The 22,946-nt window shown below is 37.1% G+C and overlaps 1 protein-coding gene across 6 annotated transcripts in view; it reads left to right on the top strand.

Moving 5' to 3' along the window:
* arhgef7.L (Rho guanine nucleotide exchange factor 7 L homeolog) overlaps window positions 1-22,946 on the top strand; it is a 104,278-nt gene that overhangs the window by 61,788 nt on the left and 19,544 nt on the right. For 4 of the 6 annotated variants that reach the window (XM_041582392.1, XM_041582394.1, XM_041582396.1 and 1 more), the window contains exons 9-17: window positions 1,784-1,906; window positions 7,846-7,984; window positions 9,863-9,922; window positions 11,374-11,520; window positions 14,734-14,820; window positions 16,281-16,359; window positions 18,584-18,723; window positions 19,915-20,139; window positions 21,258-21,278. In XM_041582392.1, the coding sequence (XP_041438326.1) occupies window positions 1,784-1,906; window positions 7,846-7,984; window positions 9,863-9,922; window positions 11,374-11,520; window positions 14,734-14,820; window positions 16,281-16,359; window positions 18,584-18,723; window positions 19,915-20,139; window positions 21,258-21,278 (1,021 nt within the window). The remainder of the gene's footprint in view (window positions 1-1,783; window positions 1,907-7,845; window positions 7,985-9,862; window positions 9,923-11,373; window positions 11,521-14,733; window positions 14,821-16,280; window positions 16,360-18,583; window positions 18,724-19,914; window positions 20,140-21,257; window positions 21,279-22,946) is intronic. The other 2 variants (XM_041582393.1, XM_018247192.2) reach the window with 1 other exon arrangement.

Here is a 22,946-nt window from a genome sequence, read left to right as displayed (position 1 = left end):
GCTTCCATTCCATTTACACTCTTCAGCGATAGCAATGACAGAGAGGCAAACTTCTTTTCCTAAGGAAGTAATTTGCTTTTAGACTTTATTTTAAACAACATTATACATTTTTAATTTCCTAGGCAACTAGGACATCATTATCTTTCTTCTGCCTAGGAGAGAGAGCGGGAGACTAATGTATAAAGGAGTAGAACTAGGAACTCTGTAGTAGTGTAATCATATTACCCGTGACCTGACCATGAAATTCCACAATAATTGAGACAAGCATTGCTTAGGAACATATCATATAGGTTATAGTAGTTTTCAGACATTCCACAAAACGCCATTTGAATCGAGCTCCAAGGATGGTATTCTCTTGACTTCATTTTGAAATCTCTTCTAACATGAGTTTTGCAACCCACAAAAATAAAAGGAGCAATAAGAGAGGTTTTGATCTCCTTAAGGTGTAATGGACTTTAAATAGGCTGGTTGAGTTAAAATTGCACTCTCAAGGGCTCATTTTGGTACTGAAAACAAATAAACATGGACCATTCTTTGCTGATATGGTAGATTATGCAGGCAGTAAGAAAAAAGCACCAAACTTGTATTACTAGAGCACAGCTAAACCCAGGGGTGATCCTGGCCCCTCCGCCGCCTGAGGCAGCAGCAGTTGCTGCTGCCCACCTTCCCCTGGAAATTCGCTCTTAAAGTACCAGGAGCTGCATTTTTGCCGCCCCTGGTACCTAGTGGGGTGCTGCCGCCTGAGGCGACAGCCTCAACTTGCCTCATTGGCGAAGCACCCCTGGCTAAACCCCCTGCATAATGGACTACTGCTTACAATACAGTCACAAAAAAGGGGGAGGGAGTGTGTTGTATAACGGGAATTATCTAATGCGCAAGGACCAAACATGAAATGGCATGCATCTCACTTTTCCCTGTTTAGTTCAAGAAATAGTAAAATCTGTAATTACATTTTCATTATTACCCATGAATGAATCATAGTGCAGGGACATCCTTCATATCCTGCCTTTCCCTGCTTACTTTTTTCCTGACTTTTGAATATAAACAGATGAATTGGCTTTATCTACACATTCTCTGTATTGGCCATTAATTTCCATGCTGAGAAGTTTGTTAATGTGTTGTGCTTTTGACACTAGTCACTAGTTTTATGTAGAGCAACATCTTACTAGCAGTGAAGGGTGAAGAGTAGTACCATTTATCTCTCCCTTAACTCTTGCTAAAGTGTAATATATACCCAGCTTATAACCTCATGTGTCCTTGAAAATACATACTTTTAGGGCTAGGCCAAACGGGAAGATATCAGGGAGATTAGTCGCCTGGCGACTAATCGCCGCGTCTCTAATCTCCCTGAATGGCTTGCTGGTATCTTGCACCCGCTAGCACTAAAGTCGCCTGTGCCTATTCACACGCGGCGACACGTTTTTCAAAGTCGCTCGAAATTGCCTCGTGAGGCAATTTCGAGCAACTTTGAAAAACGTATCACCGTGTGTGAATAGGCGCAGGCGACTTATCGCTAGCGGGTACGAGATACCAGCAAGCCATTCAGGGAGATTAGAGGGAGATCAAAGACACAGCGATTAGTCGGCAGGCGACCAATCTCCCTGAATCTTCCTGTGTGGCCCTAGCCTTAGGCCTTGTGTAGTAAGTAGAGTTTCAAAAATGCTCTCAAGTGTCAGACACTTGCTGACAATGACTTTGGTAGGCAGTGCCAAAGTCACACTTATTTTTGTGGTTGCATAATATGAATTGATCTTTCTTGACTTTCATTGTTTTTATGTTCCAGGTTACCAGAGGGGCAACAGAGAGTTGGGGGATGTTTTATGAGTCTGATGCCTCAAATGAAGAGTCTGTACCTTGCCTATTGTGCCAATCATCCTTCAGCAGTTAATGTCCTCACACAACACAGGTAGGTCTTCCAAATACTGTGTAAGGTGTCGGAGCCAAAGACATTTACTCAACTGATCATAGTATTCCTGATGAGTTTTGCAAAAAGTGAAACCAAGTTGACTTATTGGCTAGCATTGTTTCTTTTGTTCTAAAAGGATAATGCATTCTCGTCTCTTATTAAGATTAGCTGTACACATTTGTTGTTCTTTATTTACATTCTAATAACTATATTAAAGGGGAACTCCACAAAAACATAACGTAAGCTTTTTGAAAAGTAAACATTATTTCAACTTTCAAACTTTGCAATATACATCAGTTAAAAAATATGCAGACTTTTCATGATTTTTAATGGTTTCTGACAGTTCCTAAGCCTAGCCCCCTGCTCTTCTGCTGATCTTTCTGACTACTTTGCTGAGCTGGCTGACTACTGTTACTTTGTATCAACTGTAATCTGTCCTTAGCCTGCATACTCCAAACCCCACAATTCCCTGCACACATGATTTCAATAAGGAACGGAACATCACAGTGCAATGCATTGTGGGTTATGTAGTTCCTGCTTGCTGTCTGTAAGCTGTAGAGCAGTTATTACAATTTGTAACATCAGTGTTTAGTCCCTCCTTCCCTGTCAGGATTTCAAATGAGAAGAACTGTTAAACAGCTGGATTTCAGCATTAATTGCATTTATTCACTTTTTGAAGAAACAGGTAACTGTGATGGGTATATTAGGGGGTTTTCTGTGTTATGTGGGCCTCTTTAAAAAAATTTTGGTTTGATAGCCGGAGTTCCCCTTTAAAGACAGAATATATTGAGAAATGTTTCTTTTAACATGCAATGCATTTCTTTTCATGGTTCTATCATGTCCGATTTCTATAACCTATGGCAGACTAGCTTTCGCTGAGTAATAACTCCTGGCTTACTAGGAAATCATAGTAGAGGCAGTTCTGTATTAACAACAGTGAACACGCATGTTTTTCATCCATGATTCATGATGTCCCTTGATGTGCTTTTATGTATGTGCATAATGAAAGTGTTGTCTTTTACAAATATTAATGAACAGAAACCACATATTCATTTAGGAATGCATATGTATGGTGAGATATTGGCTTTAAAGCAGTAGTGATGTAGTTACTGTAGGAAGAAAACCCCATCATAATTGAATTGCCAGTTGACCTTTATGGGGGGGGGTGGTTACATGCATTTTTCTTGATTTAAATTGAGCAGGTTTTACAAAGGCTGAAATATAAATGTAAACTATTCACCTCCACTTGCTTGGCTAGGTCACCATATGAGAGGATCTTGTCATACTTGTCCCAAGTGCGGGCCAATATGGGCATATCCCCCACTCTGAACTGTTTGATTCCAAATCTATCAGCCTCTGACCTCATTTATAATGCAACAAGATTTTCCATAAATTAAGTCTCTGCCCAATTAGCAGCTTTATATTTACAGCATGGAATGAAGTTAAAACATGGTTTTTATGCACAGGTTCATTTGATGACAAGCACGGGGGTTCCCATCTCAGTTGTTCTATTAATCACATGCAGAGATTATACTTAAAATAATTGGTGTCTTTTTACATGCAAGGGGCAATTATTTCTTATACCACACGTTCGAAAGCTGGGTTTAATTCAAATATTAATGTCATACATTGATGTCTACAGATCGGGAATCATAGTGGCCTAATTATCAGTACAGAGTACTGTATTATCAGAACTTAAAAGCAAGTCTTTCAGAAATGAACACTTTATGAATTTTTTTTAAAAATTCTGGGTTTTTCTTGACAAGGGTTTTCAGATAATTTCATGCAAGCCTGTTTCCAAAAAAGTTGGAAAACTGTGTAAAAGGAGAATTAAAAAGGATGGGATGATGGCAAATCATCCAAAACCTCTATTTAATTGCAATAGTACAAGGACAACATAGCTTATATTGAAACTGAAAAATTGTATTGTTTTCTGAACCTGTATAAATAAAGGGTTTAAATGATTAGCAAAGCACTGCAATTCCGGTTTAATTTATATTTTTGACAGTGTACCAATTTTTTTTTTTGTGGAAACTTGTTAATCCTGTCAGTAGCCTAGCACATTTACATTTATTATTTCTAAAAATTATTAAAAGCTAGTTACACTATAAACTTTAAATATTTTGTTTTGACCATGTCAAGCTGTTATATTTGTGCCAGTGCCTTAGATTACTTTTTGTTGGGCACATAAAAGGTTTAAATCTCTCTTTGCAGCGTCCCTTTATATAAAAAAAGGTTTAACTGTTATAGGTGTGCAGCAACCCCGGAATGGCATTGATCCCTGTTTATTTCCAGGGAATTACACTGTAATAAAACCTATTTTCTACTATAATGGACCATACAGACCAACTGCAACTTCAACAGTAGCCCCAACGGTTGTGCAGTCCAGGTATGGCATTTATTAGCTAAAACTTTATCTAAAAAGCAATGTCAGAAGAGACGCTGCAAGAGAAAAAAACAACTGTCTGTGTGCCACTTTCCTTTGAGTCTACTGGTAGCAGTTTGTCACCCCTGTTACACCACATTGGTGGAGGAAGTGTCATTGCTTTGTGCTGCTCATAAAACTGTTAAAACTTTTATATAAAGAAAAGAATATCACAGGGACCTGCTGTAGTTTGGCAAGCCTTGAATTAGAGCTGTAAGAGCATGATAAGTGGAAGGGAGAGTTAGTGCTTATCTTCTACTATTAGCAGGTAACAACCACACACCAGATAAGGCGGCTGTGCAGCTGCTCGGCAGTTTTGGAATAGTCTTTAACCATCCTGTAAAGTGTTCCTATACTATTTGAACAAGCAATGCCATATCTACTTGCCAGGAATGGGAGAGAAAACCACTAATCACATCCTTGCTATAATCAGTAACTTCATTTCCCCGAAACCGGTGCTCATAATTGTCCCAGTGAAACAGTGCCAAGGCTCCATCAACGATCTGGGAAAACAGGCAATCTGTTGGTCACCTCCTCATACCTGCTGGAATTTTTATTAGTAATAAAAATATAAAAGCGCAGTTTTTTTAACTGTGGGGACAACACATGGACTGTAAACAGAAATAAAAGTGAATTCCCTGTGCATAATAATTATAGATCTCTATTGGCTTTTTTTAGCAGAGATCGGGAGAGGTAATTTTTTTTTCTTTTAAAGTGGTTGCTAATGGAAATCCTAAACCAAAATATCTTTATTGGGCTCAGCTGCTGAGAACTGATAATACATGTTTGCGCTATATGCCATTGTTAGATAAGTGTATCAAGCCAAAGCACCATTCATGCCTGACAACTGGAGCATGGATAACGAAGTAAGGAGCTCTTTGTCTGTTTTGCTTGCTGCCTCCCCTGAGCTGGTTTTTATTCAGAAGGGGTGATGTCATTCTCCCATCAGCAGCCCAGAGAAAGGAGTCCCAGCCTTCTAGCTCTTAGGACACAAAAAAACATCCAGCAAGTGTAGAGCAGCATAGCGACTTAGTGCAGCTCGTACAATGCGGTGCCTGTGTGCCGTCCCGAGACCTGTCAGTGCTGAAAGCTCCTGCTCTATTTATTACAAACAGAGATCAGCATCAGAAGTGTGAGTCATACCCGCATTTTCTATAAAGTAGTCTTCTTCTTGCTGAGTTAGCCATTGCTCTTTGCTAACGGCTCTCCTAGTGAGCCATCTGCCTAAAAGAGATGTAATTGGATTACATCTCACGCTAAGGTCATAGATGAACTGTAGGATAGGATGGGGAGGACAGAAAAAGGCTGGTGTGTTGTACATTCAGTTTGGTTCTAGGCAACACACTCCCCTTTTTACTTAAAAATAATATATATTTGTGTGTGTGTGTGTGTATATATATCTTTATTTTTTTTATTTATTTTTTTTAGTCATGACCGTAGCTTGTATTCTGCAATGATAATTATTTAAGATGGATTTGTCCCTATTGCTTGGGACTGAGAGCTTTAGGAACTTCTCGTAGTCCTTGGATACACACCTACCATGACTTGTGTCTTATTGGCACTTTTTAATATATTCTGCGTTTTCTCTCACCATATGATTCATAGTTTTATAGATTTTATGCTGTTAGATTTCTAGAAACTAGCTAAGTATTGATTTGTTAACACATTTTATGCTGATACCTCAAATTTTCAGCTTGTGTGTCAGATGGGGGTAATTGTTGGTGCCTTAGAAACAGGGCTTGTGTTAGGTCTTTGTGCTTGGGCTTATTGTATGTCCCACAGCTTACAATGCCTGTCAGCCGAACACAGAGAGGTACTACATGGCACGTACAGCCATTAGAACAGTTTTATAAAAGAACATTTGTCCTCTTCTGTACAGCTGGGAACACAGAATCCTTATAATTTTGTTACCCCCTTACAGAGATAACTGGGCTTCTGTCTCTATGAAGTTCACACCAAGGAGCTATACCGTTTCCCTTTTTTTGTTACTTGCTTTATGATTCATTTGATTTAGTTCAAAAATTCTAAACAGAGTCATTTAATACCTTTAGGTGTAATAAAATTTCGCAAAGAGCAAAACTTTTTAAATAAAAATTGCCTGCCGCAATGTAATATTCTTTGTTAGGCTATTATGTTGCAAATCTTTGTGGCGCATTGTAACCCTTTAACATCTGCTCTGTAGTTTTTTCAGGAAAAAAGGTTTGTGATTGCAAAATTGTATTACATGCGCTGCGAACGTTCACAGATGCAATTTGGTCTCAAACTTTGTAAGGAGGTCGTTGAGGTCTTTAATCAGTCAAAAATGGAGCAAATATGGTCACTAACATTCGAAAGCATCTTGAAACTTTTTTTGCGCCAGCGAAGCATATTACATTCCCCTATTAGAGTTGTAAAACCATGTATTCATTCCTTGATCATTGATGGTCACTCCTGTGACCTTAGAAACATGCATGGTATAGCCATATTTCTTCTTTAATGTCCGGTGTGTAGGGATGCCAAAAGTTTACCTTGTCAGAGAAATTCCCATATTTCTAATATCCTGAAAAAATGTCGGCTGTTTGAGTGTAAACAAAGTAATAATACGCATTGGATCGTGTAACCTTTGCCTAGTACTTTTTACTTCCAGTTGTGTGACAGATACTTATTTGCATACCCATGATCTGCCTATGTTTGTTTATACATCGTGGCATTGTCCTACTCCTTACAAAAGTTAATGGGGGAAAAAAAAGTAATTTACAGTGCTCAACTGAATTCACCCCTCTGATTTACTACTCTGATTCCTACTTGTTTACATCTCAAACTAAATTTGAAAAAAATGATCCTATATTAGTACATGTATGGGACCTGTTATCCAGAATGCTTGGGACCTAGAGTTTACTGGATAACAGATGTTTCCTTAATCTGGATCTTCATACCTTAAGTCTACTAGAAAATCATGTAAACATTAAATAAACCCAATAGGATTAACCGATCCCATACCTGTACTAAATAAATAAATTATTTTTATGTAATAGGGAAAATAGTATTTTGGGTAGTAAAAAATATGTGATACTTAATAGAAGCTGATTTCAGACAGGTTTGAAATCTGTACACCTGTTATTAAGTGTTGATATTCAGAAAATATTTGCAAGATTTTTCATCTTCAATTGTTATTGTTGTATCTGTGGTTGATTTTTATCATTTGAGTTTCACATACACTCACATACATGTAAAAAGGATCCAGCAGCACACTGTGTTTAAGTTGCAAAAGTGCACCAAAAATGTATTTAGCCCACATCATACAAATAGGCAATGTTTTGGGCCCACCTGGCCCTTAAAAATGTATTGTTCTCTGTAAATCAGAGACTATCCAGAAGCAGTGGTTCTTCTTTGGTGCTTAATGTAATCTTCTGATTATATCTTTCTTCCGAAAGTTAATTAATTATTTTTACACAGAATGTTCTACTCTATGTGCAGTTCAAAGCTAGTTATGATGCACACTGATTTGCTTCTCATATTGTAATTCTTTTGATAGTGAGGAACTTGGCGAGTTCATGGAAATGAAAGGTGCTAACAGCCCAGGGATTCTTGTACTGACAACAGGTCTAAGTAAGCCATTTATGCGTCTGGACAAATACCCAACGCTGCTAAAAGAGTTAGAACGACATATGGAGGTATTTTAGTAATTTTGTTTTTTTTCTCCAATCAGAACGACTTATATGTTATAAACACATGCACAATTGTTCAAATTTGCAATAATAATGCTCTGTTTGTGGATCACAATGCAAATAGCCCATTATCACATTAGTAGTATTCTGTGGTGTTTTGTGTAGCCAGGACTACTATGCATCATAGTTCTAAAAGAAAGATTTGTCATGTAGTCATGTAGAAGTAAAAGTGTAAAAACACTGCAAGGTAATGTTCTGCTGACTGACATTCACCAATATATATTTGAATATGTTATTATGAATATGGAGCATTATTATCTGTTGCAGAAGATAACACTAATGATTTTATCTCTCCCAAAGACCGAGAGACAATGGAATATACTTTTAATTTCAGTTTAGTTTTGATTTGAGGAACTTTCCCATAAACCCTGTACAATTTGACAACATAGAAATCAACATTGTACATAGAATTTTATTATTTTTATGTTCAGCTGATTGCTCACCTTATTGATTGTGGCCTACCCGTTTATCAATCAAACATTGATTAAACAAAATTAGAATGCAGTTGCTCTTAACAGTTTTAATTGACCATCAGTAGACTGCTCTCTGAATTCTGCGCTCTTTGCTCTACCATGTCATGAATAATAACGTGCCACATTTTAAAGGGGCTCAATACTATTGCATTTTCCTGATAAATTTTGCCAAGGTAAGGGAAATACTGATATCCATAGATCCTTATATTGTGTGCTCATTCTATTTGCCATGTGAAAAGGGAGTTTTAGACTGACTTTGTGTATATTCAGAGTAAGAAGTTACTGCACTTTCATAGATTTATGCATTGCTATTGGAATGTCATGTAAAACACCAGTATTCACCAGGAACCTTCCAGCCGCCTTCCCAGTAGTTAAAGGAACAGTAACGTCAAAAAAAAAGTGTTTTAAAGTAATAACAATATAATGCAGTGTTGCCCTGCACTGATAAAACTGCTGTTTGCTTAAGAAACACTACTATTGTTTATATATATATATATATATATATATATATATATATATATATATATATATATATATATATATATATATATATATATATATATATATATAAGCTGCTGTATAGCAATGGGGGCAGCCATTCAAAGGAGAAAAAGCTCAAGTTACACAGCAGATAGCAGATATGCTCTGTCTATCTAATGGTGTTATCTGTTATCCATTAGTTAACCTGTGCCATATAGCCATTTTTCAATTTCCGCCATTGCTCCACAGCAGCTTTTTTATATGAACTATAGTAGTGTTTCTGAAGCAAACAGATCAGTTTTACCAGTGCAGGGCAACAGTACATGATATTTTCATTACATTAAAACACTTACATTTTTTTTGGTGTTACTGTTCCTTTAAATAAAGACAATTTGAAATTGACTTTCTAATTATCAAGGGACAGCCACTTTGTTGATCAAACTTAACTTGGATTGAATGTATTAACAAAGAATGGAAAGCTGGGTAGGGAAGTAAGAGTATCTGACTCACATGACAACTATGTTATTCTTTGTACCTGCATTCTCAACTTAAAGGGCCAGCATAGTTTCAGTTTTTAATTTCAGCTCTCTACAGGCTGGAACATTGACTGATGATTATGGGGGTGTGGCCAACGATTATTAAGGGTCATAATCAGTTGAGCAGACTGTAAATGGCACTCTTCTAATCAGGTAAAACTCCCTGGGTTATATTTTAGCATGTTCAAAGATAACATACATGTTTGCTTGCAATACTTTCATGTGACGATGTAGGATGTAGTGGCCTTTTTTACTGTCTGTTTGAAAGAAAATAAACAAGTATGACACACTCTATCTTACAAAAATTAACTTTATTTTGTGCCTGTTTGTTTCAGGACTATCATCCAGATCGACCAGATATCCAGAAATCCATTACTGCGTTCAAGAACCTTTCTGTAAGATAACATCATCTATATTTAAGAACACAAAAAGAGGCAACATGAAAGTCAGGCTCTGAATGCATTGTATTTCGTTCAGATCCTGTCAACAAGTATCGTCTGATATAGTTTTCATATTTACATATTATTTTAGATTCTTACAAAGAAATTGAGAGATTAAAGGAACAGTTAAGTGTAAAAATATAAACTGGGTAAAAAATATTTCTAATATAGTTAGTTAGCCAAAAATTTAATCTAAAAAGGCTGGATTGATCTGATGTCTAACATATAACCAGAATCCATATTACAAATGTACCAATAAATATAAATTATCTAGTAGAAATAAGTCTACAGCAAGTGGAATGTAGTCACAATGGGACCACGATTAAAAATGTGAAAGCTGAATTGAATGTTGCTGAAAAACAGTGTTACAGACTACCCTTCACTGTTTAGGGATTTTTTTTTTCTAGATTGGCATAAATGAACTCGATCATAGCTCTTTCAAAACATCTATCTTTACTGTTCAAAATATGCACAATGGTGTCTTCAAAGGAGTCTCCCATTTCCTTTAGATGTATATAGACTGCTGAATCATGTCCTGAGGAGTTTGCCCTCCTATGTTAGAGTATTGCTTGGTTTGAAAAACACAGGAATGTGATGTTTGTTCAAAATTCTCTTATATTCCAGCCACATAAGGATGACTGGGTTATGCCGTGTGTCTCCTGTATGTGTGTTGGTTTGGTGTTTTTAATTGACCTTGGTGCTGTTTTGACAAATACCCATATCTAAAAGTTTTCAAAGCTCCTTTGAATTGCCTGTATTCCTTGTTCTTAGACTTGTCATTGGTTGTCATTGTTGATTTTATTTAGCCCAATGGTGTTGAGTTCTTAAAACCCCCAGTTTATGTTATGTGTTTTCTGTATACTTCAGTGTTCAGGTTTACCACCTCTTTGATTAATATAGCAAAGTTTAATAATGAGTTTTGTTCATAGACATATCAATAAATATCTTGACCGTAAGAAATTACAGCAAACTGTCTGCAAAATCTATTTATTAAATTCTCACAACCATTTTGTAGATTTTTCATAATCATGACCGTTCCCCTGTAAGCACAAAAATGTAAAACCGCTAATAAAAATATACATGTGAACTAGCCGCCAGACTAAATCTTGTAACAATAAAGCAAGTTTATTGTGAGAAGTCTTCACATCTTGTGCGCCTTTCTATAACTTTTTTGCTTTCAGGTTTTATGAATCTCATGGTTTAATAGTCACTAGCAGGAACAGAATATGGGACCAAGTGAAATGAGTTATTGTGGATTATTTAGTAAAGCAATAAATAAGTTCCATGGTTCATTTAAAATAACGAGAACCATCATAGCACTTTATACTAAGAAGACAGTCCAACACAAACGTTTGCAGTCTGGGTTTAATTCACAGGTTAGTAATGTCCATTATTTGCTCCCACAGGCGCAGTGTCAAGAAGTAAGGAAAAGAAAGGAACTGGAGCTGCAAATCCTGACAGAAACCATTCGTGGATGGGAGGGGGAAGACATTAAGACTTTGGGCACCGTTATATACATGTCCCAAGTTATAATACAGTGTGCAGGAAATGAGGTAATTTAGTGCCTGTTATGAATTTAGATATTAGTTTTACACTTTAGTATTTTAATAGTATGCGATGTTAATTTTACTATTATGGCAGTTATATTGTTTTTACATAGTGCTTATTTTGCATGATTTTTTCCTTATGCAGGCAAATATATATATATATATATATATATATATATATATATATATATATATATATATATATATATATACACATACTGTACACATACATATACATACATACATACATATATATACATACATACATACATACATACATACATACATACATACATACATACATACATACATACATACATACAGTTAGGCCGATAAATCTTTCAACAGAGACAACTTTTTTTCTAATTTTGGTTATGTTCATTACCACAGTGAGTTTTAAATGAAACAACTCAGATGCAGTTGAACTGCAGACTTTCAGCTTTAATTCAGTAGGTTGGACAAAAAGATTGTATAAAAATGTGAGGAACTAAAGCCTTTTTTTTTAACACAATCACTTCATTTCAGGGGCTCAAAAGTAATTAGACAAAAATTAAAAAATGAAGAAAAAAAAAAAGTTCATTTCTAATTCTTGGTTGAAAACCATTTGCTGGGTTTCCTCCTTTTTAATGCTCTGCCAGGCCTTTACTGCAGCAGCTTTCAGTTGCTGTTTGTTTGTGGGCATTTCTGTCCGAAGTTTAGTCTTCAACAAGTTAAATGCATGCTCAATTGGGTTCAGATCAGGTGACTGACTCGGCCATTCAAGAATATTCCACTTTTTTGCTTTAATAAACTCCTGGGTTGCTTTGGCTGTTTGTTTTGGGTCATTATGAAAAGCCTACCAATCAATTTGACTGCATTTAGCTGGATTTGAGCAGACAGTGTGTCTCTGAACACCTCAGAATTCATTCGGCTGCTTCTGTCCTGTGTCACATCATGGATAAACACTAGTGTCCCAGTGCCACTGGCAGCTATGCAAACCCAAGCCATCACACTGTCTCCACCGTGTTTTACAGATGATCATGAGCTGTTCCATGCCTTCTCCATACTTTTTTTTTTTTGCCATCATTCTGGTAGAGGTTGATCCTGGTTTCATCTGTCCAAAGAATGTTTTTCCAGAACTGTGCTGGCTTTTTTAGTTGTTTTTATAGCAAAGTCCAATCTAGCCTTTCTATTCTTGATGCTTATGAGTGGCTTGTCTGTATTTACTTTCACGCAGTCTTCTCTTTATGGTAGGCTTGGATATTGATTATTATGCCTAACTCCTGGAGAGTGTTGTTCACTTGTACACTTTCTTTCTCAGGATGTACCAAACTGCAGATTTTGCCCCTCCTAATCTTGTAGAAATTTCTCGGATGGGTTTTTCCTGTTTTTTGCAGCTTAAGGATGGCTTGTTTCACCTGCATGGAGAGCTCCTTTGACCGCATGTGTCTGTTCACAGCAATATCTTCTACATACAAGCACCCCCCTCAAATCAACTCCAGGGCTTTTGTCTGCTTCATTTATAATGACATAACAAAGGAATTGCCCACACCTGCCCATGAAATAGCATTTGAGTCAATGGTCCAGTTACTTTTGAGCCCCTGAAATTAAGTGATTGTGTTAAAAAAAGGCTTTGGTTCCTCAAATTTTTATGCAATCTTTTTGTCCAACCTACTGAATTAAAGCTGGAAGTCTGCAATTCAACTGCATCTGAGTTGTTTCATTTAATATTCATTGTGGTAATGTACAGAACCAAAATTAGAAAAAAAGTTGTCTCTGTCCAAAGATTTATGGGCCTAACTGTATATGGGCTTATCTGTGTGCTTTTATACATATGAAATTAGATGAGGTCATATTAATTGTTCCTGCTGCGGCATTCCATTCTTTATAGTGGCCATATAAATTTTTGTCTGCTTTAGGGCAGTGGCACAAGAGGCTAGATGGAGAAGGAAAGGTAAGATAACTGGGGGTGCCTAACTTTTGGTATCCAACTTTTTTTTTTTTTTTTCTTTAAACTTTTTTTTTTATTCACTTACCCGATACCCTGGGTTTCTGTTAACATTGCTCCATAGTGCTCACTGCAGTTTTCTACTACAGGATCACTGTCCTGGGGTACCTAGCTTTTGGTATCCCAGTGTTTTACAGTTCCTTCTCCTTTAAATGCCGCACTTTTTGGTATCCCCAGAATTCAATGCCTAAAACTCGAAAGCTTGCCTCCTATTCGTTTTATTGTAAATTGCATAATAAGCACTAGTGTCGAGCTGTAGTAGCCTGAAAAAAACAACCCTGTGCATTTTCAGAATACTATTCCTTGAGAAGTGCGCTTGCTACTAAAGCCCATGGTTTTCCTCTCTCCCTCATCTGCCACTGTACTCACCAGATTGGATTGCAGGGTAGGAACTGCCTCCCGACCTGGTATATGTATCATCTAAACACTTAAAAACTAAAGGAATGACAATTGGCAAGAGGTTGTTTGGGGACTTATATTTTCAAAGGGCATTACCAGGAAAACTAGAGAACAATTATTACAATTATAATACACAAAAGCCATGAATATCCTGTAAATGATATCCTTATAAACGGTGTGTAGTGATGTCATCAGTTATAAACGGTGAGTAGTGATGTCATTTCTGTCACATGACTCACTAAAATTTGTGTATTATATTAAATAAAGTACCCCCAGTTGTAAAATATGAGGATATTAGTAGCTACCTCGGAGTTCCATGACCTGTATAAAAACACTCGGCCTTCGGCCTCGTGTTTTTATATGGTCATGAAACTCCTCGGTGACTTATAATATCCTTATATTGTACAAGAGGGGGTACTTTATTCACTATATTAAGTACAATGCAATGTGATTTTCTTACCGCACACCCAATCTCACTGATCCTGCAGAGGTGGTGCGTTCTTCCGTCGACCCGGCAAGGTCCCCTAGCAACGTGAATGTTGATAAAAGGATCCGCACACACTTCTTTCTTTTGCAGTGGGGGGTCACCCCTTCACTTTATTTGTTTAATCACCACACCATCAACGTTTCGGGGGGGAAACACCCTCCCTTGATGAAGGGAGGGTGTTTCCCCCCCGAAACGTTGATGGTGTGGTGATTAAACAAATAAAGTGAAGGGGTGACCCCCCACTGCAAAAGAAAGAAGTGTGTGCGGATCCTTTTATCAACATTCACTATATTAAGTACACCCACTGCAATCTACTGACAACAATTTTATACTGTTTTTTATGAAGGAAAAGAATGAAAGATATCTGCTGCTGTTTCCAAATATCTTGTTAATGTTGTCAGCCAGTCCTAGGATGAGTGGTTTCATATACCAGGTAAGATATTTTCGATTAAAAGGATTAGTAAATTTTTAACATCCCCCCCAGACTTCATGTGCAGTTAAGTGTTACCTTTAATTTAATTTAACCGTGCAAGCTTGCTGCCTTGTTGACTTTGGGCTCTTTTATACGTCACATCCAATCCCGACTGCTTGGATCTGTTCAAAGTTGCCTGAAATGCCCTTACTTTAGCCTATAAATTAGCAAAATATTATCAACTATCTTATTTGTCATCTAGATTATTGCAACCCAATCTATACAGACATTACACTCTACTGTCTTGTATTGCTTTAGTTTGTTCTAAATCTTGCTGCTGGAATCATCCATTTATTTCATCATTTGCTGTTCTATGCAAATCTCTTCACTGGTTCTAATTTACCTCTCAGATTAAATTCCTGATCTAAGGCATAACTAAGAAGGGATGGACCCTCACCACAAAAACCCCCACTTGAGAGTGAACTGGGGCTTACAGTGCCTTCTCAACAATTCCTCCCTCTACTTCTACTCCCCAGTAAATAACTCTCACAATTCGGCCTGTATAACTCCTTGCCCCAATCTTCTTATCAGTGACTATTTTTTTTTTCTAAATTACTCGATTACCAAGCTCTACCTAGCTGTATATTAAAGCTCTAGCCCACATATTAAAGGCATACCATTCATTCTACACTGAGATATTTTGTCAAAGGCATGAGTGATCTGTAGTGTTTGCTCATTTTCTTTATCTGTAAGGACTCGCACAACCATGTGCTACATGTGTTATTAGCCTAATCCCCCTATTTTGGATTTTGGTGCCATCTAGTGTTCAGCATATAGTAATTTAATTTTTCATTATCTTTTATGATATCTTTTGGAATCAATTTGTGTTTTTTGGCAACATAATACACATTTTAATGGATAAATGTCTGCTAAAAGGCTAAACATTTTGAACAATATAAGTGAAAGAATGTTGAAGGCAAGGAATATGTTTACTGTACTAGGAAGACACATGTAGACACTTAACATATTTAGCATTGAAAAGTAAATGTAATTTATATGTAAACCCTTATGTCATTTTCATAGAAAGTAATACTCCTGAAAATATTCAAATTTAATATAATTCAAAGCAATGCTGTAACTTGTTGGCTCAGCATAACACTAAAGTCCCACTAACAGAGACATTTACCCTGAAACTCTGTAAAAACTGCTCAGCTGGAAAAACGCAACACATTAGGTAATTTATTTGTAGAGACAGATCATCCTGCAGTCCCCACTGCATGACAATCAAATCTGACTCTTGATGGGATCATACCCAGAATTGGTCTATACCACTGTGGTAAATATCATTCTGCAATTGTTGGTTATATAGTAACATCTCATGTTAGTTTATGAAGGAGTATAGAACCATTTTATGTGCAGTTTGTGAAATCTCTCATAAACCAGCATTTCACCTAAAAATCTGTTTTTTTTTTTTCTTTCAGGGGAAGATACCAATGACAGGAATGTGTGTCACAAAACTTGAAGATAATGAAAATCATAAAAATGCTTATGAAATATCAGGTAGCGTATTTCTTTCTTTCAATGCATGTGACACAACCTTAGTACTGACAAGACTTGTCATTTATTATGTTCACTCATCAGTTTGTAATCACTGTCCTGGTTGCCAGACCATAAACAGACAAAAAGTGTACAAAAGAGGACAATTTGAGTCTGTGAGTTCTGCATAAACAATTGATTTTGGGTTTACAGTTAGATTTGTGGCTTCAAGTTTATATCCCATTTCTGGGGAAGCAATATTTAATCACACACACACACACACACACACACACACACACACACACACACACACACACACACACACACACACACACACACACACACACACACACACACACACACACACACACACACACACACACACACACACACACACACACACACACACACACACACACACACACACCACACACACACACACACACACACACACACACACACACACACACACACACTTTCCAGTTGCACAGGTATGATGTACTTAAGATATCTTGTATATCTGTCAAGCTTATAATTAAATTCACTATACACTTATCTTTACCATGCATTGCCTGTTTTAAGTATTTTACAGTGTCTGCTTTATTTCTCTGTGAGATAATGCATAAGTAATAGCTTAAAGACTAATACAATCAATTTTTTTATCATATCTGATTACCTGTGGCTCAAAATTTTACGCTTTGCTAGTTTTTATTGGTACAGTATTGCTTTTTATTTGTATAACTTAAGCTTGGGGAAGGTTACCCTAAGCATCTGACTTCTCACAGTATTGTGTTTCTCCTTGCTATGTCAGTCCACCCATTATTCTTTCTGAAGGCTAAATAATTTTAGCCTTTGTTAAAACTTTGCAGATATGTTTTGGATCACTGTCATGCTTGTAGATAAATGTTCTGGCCAATGTCTTGAGGTGCTGCTTAAGAATATCTACATTACCCTGATGATCATCTGGAGTATGGGCCTCCGCTTTCTTAAAGGGGACCCTTCACCCAAAAAAATTATTCCAAATCCTATAAATCATGTTAGTCAAGCTAAATTCATTTTAATTACACTATATAAATTATTTGAATCTTGTTTCCATCAGTCTGGGACATAATGATTAAAGCAGGCAGGCAGGAACCATTTTGTGGACATTGTAATTAAGACAAGCCTTGCATCATCTCAGAATCTTGTTTGTGCACCACAATAGGAGACCTGATGTCCATCCCCATGCTCTGGCAACACAATTAAATGGGTAAGAGAACCCAGGGAATATGTGAGGAGCAGTGACATCTAGGAAGTGCTGAATGGAAAGTGAAAGTAATTGCTTGCCCAGTCTCTATGCCTAGGCATAGAGGAGGGCAAGCAATATTTGATTGACAGCTGAGATTTTTAAAAGAGTTTACAACAGCTATGAATGCTTTAATAAAAAAAAGAATTTCAATTTCATGTTTAATTTGAAAAGGACCTTTATTATACAGCTTTTTATGTCTGGGTGACATATCCACTTTATAGGGGTCGTTCAGCTTCATGTTAACTTCCAACACGTTGGAATAGCCAAGAATAGCCTTTTCTTAGCAACTTGGTCTTTATTGTTTATTGTAGTTTTTGAAGTATTTGCTTTCCCTTTCTTCCTCTTTCCAGCTTTCAAATGAGGGTCACTGACCCTAGCAGCCATGAAACTATTGCTCTGTAAGCCTACATTTTTATTGTTATTGTCACTTTATTATTTGTCTTTCTCTTGAGTCCCTCTCCCTCAGCTTTTTGGAAATTGCTCCTATGTAGGAATGGACCTGCAGAGCTCCACAATTTTGTTTCTAAGCTTTTCACTTAGTTGCTTGGATTTTCCCATGGTATCAAGGGAAAGCAAACGGGAAGTGTGACCCAAAGGTTGATACCTAATAACGCCACAGGTGTACTCCGATTAAACTAATTAACACATTTGGGCAATAAAAAGTCATTACAAAACATTCTGGAATTTTCAAGACTGTTTAAAGAGACAGTCAACTTGATGCATAAAAATGGTTGACCCACTGGATATCAGATATGGTAAATAAAAGCTGAAATAAAATAACAAAGATACCTGATTAGACTTTAAACAGACAATGCATGGTAATATGATGAAAATGAAGTGTACAAAATTGAGTTTAAACATTTTTAGCCTAGGTATATGTGAAATTTAGGACTCAGCTGAGAAATCTATGTTTAATGAGCATTTACATCTTTATTAATTTTGCTGTTTCCAATGTTGTAGGTACCATGATTGAGAGAATCATAGTATCATGTAACAACCAGCAAGATCTGCAGGAGTGGGTGGACCACCTACATAAGCAAACCAGGTTCTCTTCATTGACAACTCCTACAATCAAACCCCACTCTGTGCCCTGTCACACTGTAAGGATCATTTGAAGTCTCACTTGGTTTAGCTACATACCACCCCTTTTGATGTGGGGCCCTAAATTGGCTCATTTAGATCTCAACCCACATTTTAAAACTTAAAAATCATGTCAAAGTCTGGCTTACAGAAAAAAAAACATTAAGCTGTTTTTCTTAAAGGGATACTGTCATGGGAAAAAACATTTTTTTCAAAACGAATCAGTTAATAGTGCTGCTCCAGCAGAATTCTGCACTGAAATCTATTTTTCAAAAGAGCAAACAGATTTTTTTATATTCAATTTTGAAATCTGACATGGGGCTAGACTTTTTGTCAATTTCCCAGCTGCCCCAAGTCATTGTGCTCTGATAAACTTCAATCACTCTTTACTGCTGTACTGCAAGTTGGAGTGATATCACCCCCCTCCCTTCCCCCCCCAGCAGCCAAACAAAAGAACAATGGGAAGGTAACCAGATAACAGCTCCCTTACACAAGATAACAGCTGCCCGGTAGATCTAAGATCAACACTCAATAGTAAAAACCCATGTCCCACTGAGACACATTCAGTTACATTGAGAAGGAAAAACATCAGCCTGCCAGAAAGCATGACCAGGGGCAGCTGGGAAATCGACAAAATGTCTAGCCCCATGTCAGAGTTCAAAACTGAATATAAAAAAATCTGTTTGTTCTTTTGAGAAATGGATTTCAGGGCAGAATTCTGCTGGAGCAGCACTATTAACTGATTTATTTTGAAATTTTTTTTTTTACCCATGACAGTATCGCTTTAAAGCAATAGTGTTTTTAATATGTGCTTTGTGTCATAATAAGGTTAAGATCTAAAAGACAATCAATATGAAAGCTCATTAAATTCAAGAATGTGCTTTTAAATTTAAAACTAGATTAAACATTACATTATATTTTGGTATTTTTGAAGGAAAACAGCTTTGAAAGAAATTAGTACTGAACCATTCCTATTGACCGCCATATGTATTGTCTGCAAGGTTTATTTCCTGAGTAGTTTCCAGAAACCACAGAAGTGTGCACCATGCAACAATTGACTGATAAGCGCCTGCAAGCAATTAGCATGGAGTGGGGCAGTGTTGGGCTACTTAAAAAAAAAAATGCACTCAAATTACTGGATTTACTCTATGTGCCATGTATTATCTGTATTTTCTTTGGATGTTATGATAGTAGATGTCTTTAATCTTCAGCTTCCTTCTCATCCGGTCACACCTTCAAGCAAGCACTCAGACTGCAAGCCAATGCCACTAACACCAGTCTATCACACATTACCACACCTTTCGCACCATGGAACTCCACATAGCACCATTAGCTGGAGTCCTTTGGAACCACCCAAGACCTCCAAACCTTGGAGCTTAAGTTGCTTAAGGCCTGCCCCTCCTCTTCGTCCCTCTGCTGCACTGTGTTACAAGGAGGTAAGAAAAATGAGTTGAGCGTTATTTTCTTTGTAATGACATCTAAAGCCTGAGATAAAAACATCTACAGGAATACCTTATGGTCATTAAACCTGAAAGACTGAGAAAATAAAATAATGCATTTTATGATAATAGAGCTTAAATTCAATTACTCTATAAAAGCAGTTTCTTCTTGAAGCAATGCATAAAGAGTCGATGCACCCAATGATTGGGAGTTTATAGCTGTGTGAGCAGGTGCTGTTATTCAGACAGTTTTAATGGTTGCCATTAGGGATGCACCGAATTCAGGATTAGATTCGGCCAGGATTCTGCCTTTTTCAGCAGGATTCGGATTCGTCGAATCCTTCTGTCCGGCTGAACTGAATCCTAATATGCATATGCAAATTAGGGGCGGGGAGGAAAATCGATCGACTTTTTGTCACAAAACAAGGAAGTAAAAAATGTTTTCGCCTTCCCACCCCTAATTTGCATATGCAAATTAGGATTTGGTTCGGTATTCGGCTGAATCCTTCGTTAACTATTCGGGGTTCAGCCGAATCCAGCATAGTGGATTCGGTGCATCCCTAGTTGCCATGCTTGGTCCTTACTAGGGTTGACCTCTGTTCATAAATTTTCTATCAGATGGTGGTGGGGGGCGTGAACGAAAGGGGCAGGCCGTGACAAAAGGGGACAGGCCATGACTAAAGGGGTGGACAATGACAAAAAGGGGCAGACCGTGTCGCAGCGATGGCCGGAAGGAGGAGAATAGTTTAGTTTTCAGCGGATTGGGTCCGGACCAAGGGGTTTTGTTAAGGGTATTACAAATTTGCTGACAACTACATTGTCGGTAAATTTGTAATACCGGCCCTGACCTTGGCAGGTGTTTTACTGGCTAGGCTGCTAAAATACCGCTGGGTGGCAACCCTAGTCCTTACAGGTAATTAAAATCTTCCTTTAAATCAAGATAATTTTCAAAATAGGACATTTCCAAAAATATGTGTTTAGCATGCACTGTTTATATTTAGATATCATTTGCATTATAGGCTAAAAGAGGAGTTGTTCGAAACTGCTTTTGACTCCCATAGGCAATGTATTGCTGATTGCTTTGTTTTTTGCTTCTTTGTGCCACATTATATTAGAGAATGTCCTGTATACTCAAGGTAAGAGGCAGGGATCTGTATGTCCTCTTGGAATGGCATGCTGTCCTGCTGTAGAGCAACTCCGCTGTGCACTATGGCTAATCACCTTTTCATGAGGCCTTCTCCCTCCGAGTAAGACAAATTGTTTTCCTTTCATGGTAAACAAAATGTGTCATGTCCCCTATTCCTTACAAGATCCTCACTCCTGCCCTTGTTCCTTTTAGTGGTTACCCAAATGGATTTGTCTCATTTGATGCTCAACACAATGAACTGTCTCTGTGCTTTTTTATCACTTGCAATCTTCACCCCTCCTATAAACAGCTTTGGGCTGGATCTGCGTCTTAGTTCTACAGCTACACACATTTTTAGTAAGCAGCTGCTAATGCTCTGCCAATAAGATGTTTTTTTGCTTGTTTTTGAAAACCATGTATAATATGTAGCATTAGAGAGCAGTATTTAACCCTTTAAGTGCCCGCAGAATTGTTCATTTTGGTTACGCAAAATGTCAGAAGTTTTTGAAACATTTTGTGCTCTCTCACTTTTGGAGCATTTTCCGAGGGGAAACCTATAGTTTACCTAGGAAAACTATACATTGTTTTTTTTGGGAGAAACTGAGCTTTCTAAATCTGAGTTTTCATGTATTTCCACCTCTGCAAAAAGATTTTAGTGCTAAATACACAAAACAAAAAATGAAAAATTGCTATTTTTCACAATATATGAACTTATACCAGAAAAATATTTCATTTTACGCATGAAAATCCAACTGATTTGGAAAGCCTCATGTCTCTCGAACGTGCCAATACCAGATAATGTATAGTTTTAGGCAGATTTAGGACATCTGTAAATCAAAAACACCCAACAGGATATTACCGAATTTTGAAAGCAGAAGGCAGAAAACGGCATACTATAGATTCCATGGCCACAAAATCCTGAAACAGTAGGTTTACCCCAGAAAACCATATATTTTTGGAAAGTACACATTCTGCTGATTCCAAAATGGGTAACTATGTCTCTCTACTCATAACTATCAAACATCAAAGCTTGTCTGAACGTAGCGGTTTTTATAAAAATGTATCAAAATTTTGAAAAATCACTTCAAAGGTTTTATTTTGCTGCTCTGCATATTACACACTATATTATGTACCAAGAAAAAGCACCCTGAATATGATTGCCAGGGGTCCACTGAACAGTTTGATCCCCATTGTGCATCGGTTTACCAAAGTACCTGGCATTTAGAGACCCCAATATGGTTATATAGCAGACAAAATTTCCATGGTCAAAATAAAATAACAAAGAACAGAGCGAAATGGTATAAAATCACTAAAATCCAAGAAAACCGCAAAAATCAATGCTTTTTTTTTTTCACCAACTGTAATCAGCAGTCAGAATCAATGTTTGAATATTTTAGCATGGCCAAATATGTTTTACGGACAGAAATAGGGGAACAACACCTTCGCAAAGCAGAAAATGTAATAAAATGGCTAAACATGCAGTAAAATGACTAAAAAATGCACCAAAATCACAGAAATTGCAGTATAATCACCGAAATAATATACAAAAGGTATTGCGCAGTGCAGTTAGCAAATACGCTATTCACAATGGCAATAAAACTGTTTTTCAGGCAAAAAAAAACCCCCAGATGGTTCGATTAAAAAAAAAAAAAAAAAAACATAGTGTAAGTGTGTGTGT

This window comes from Xenopus laevis, chromosome 2L (genome assembly GCF_017654675.1).
Source record: "Xenopus laevis strain J_2021 chromosome 2L, Xenopus_laevis_v10.1, whole genome shotgun sequence".
Taxonomy (NCBI): domain Eukaryota; kingdom Metazoa; phylum Chordata; class Amphibia; order Anura; family Pipidae; genus Xenopus; species Xenopus laevis.
Note: the sequence above shows the minus strand (reverse complement) of the source record. Positions and strands in the feature narration are given on the sequence as shown.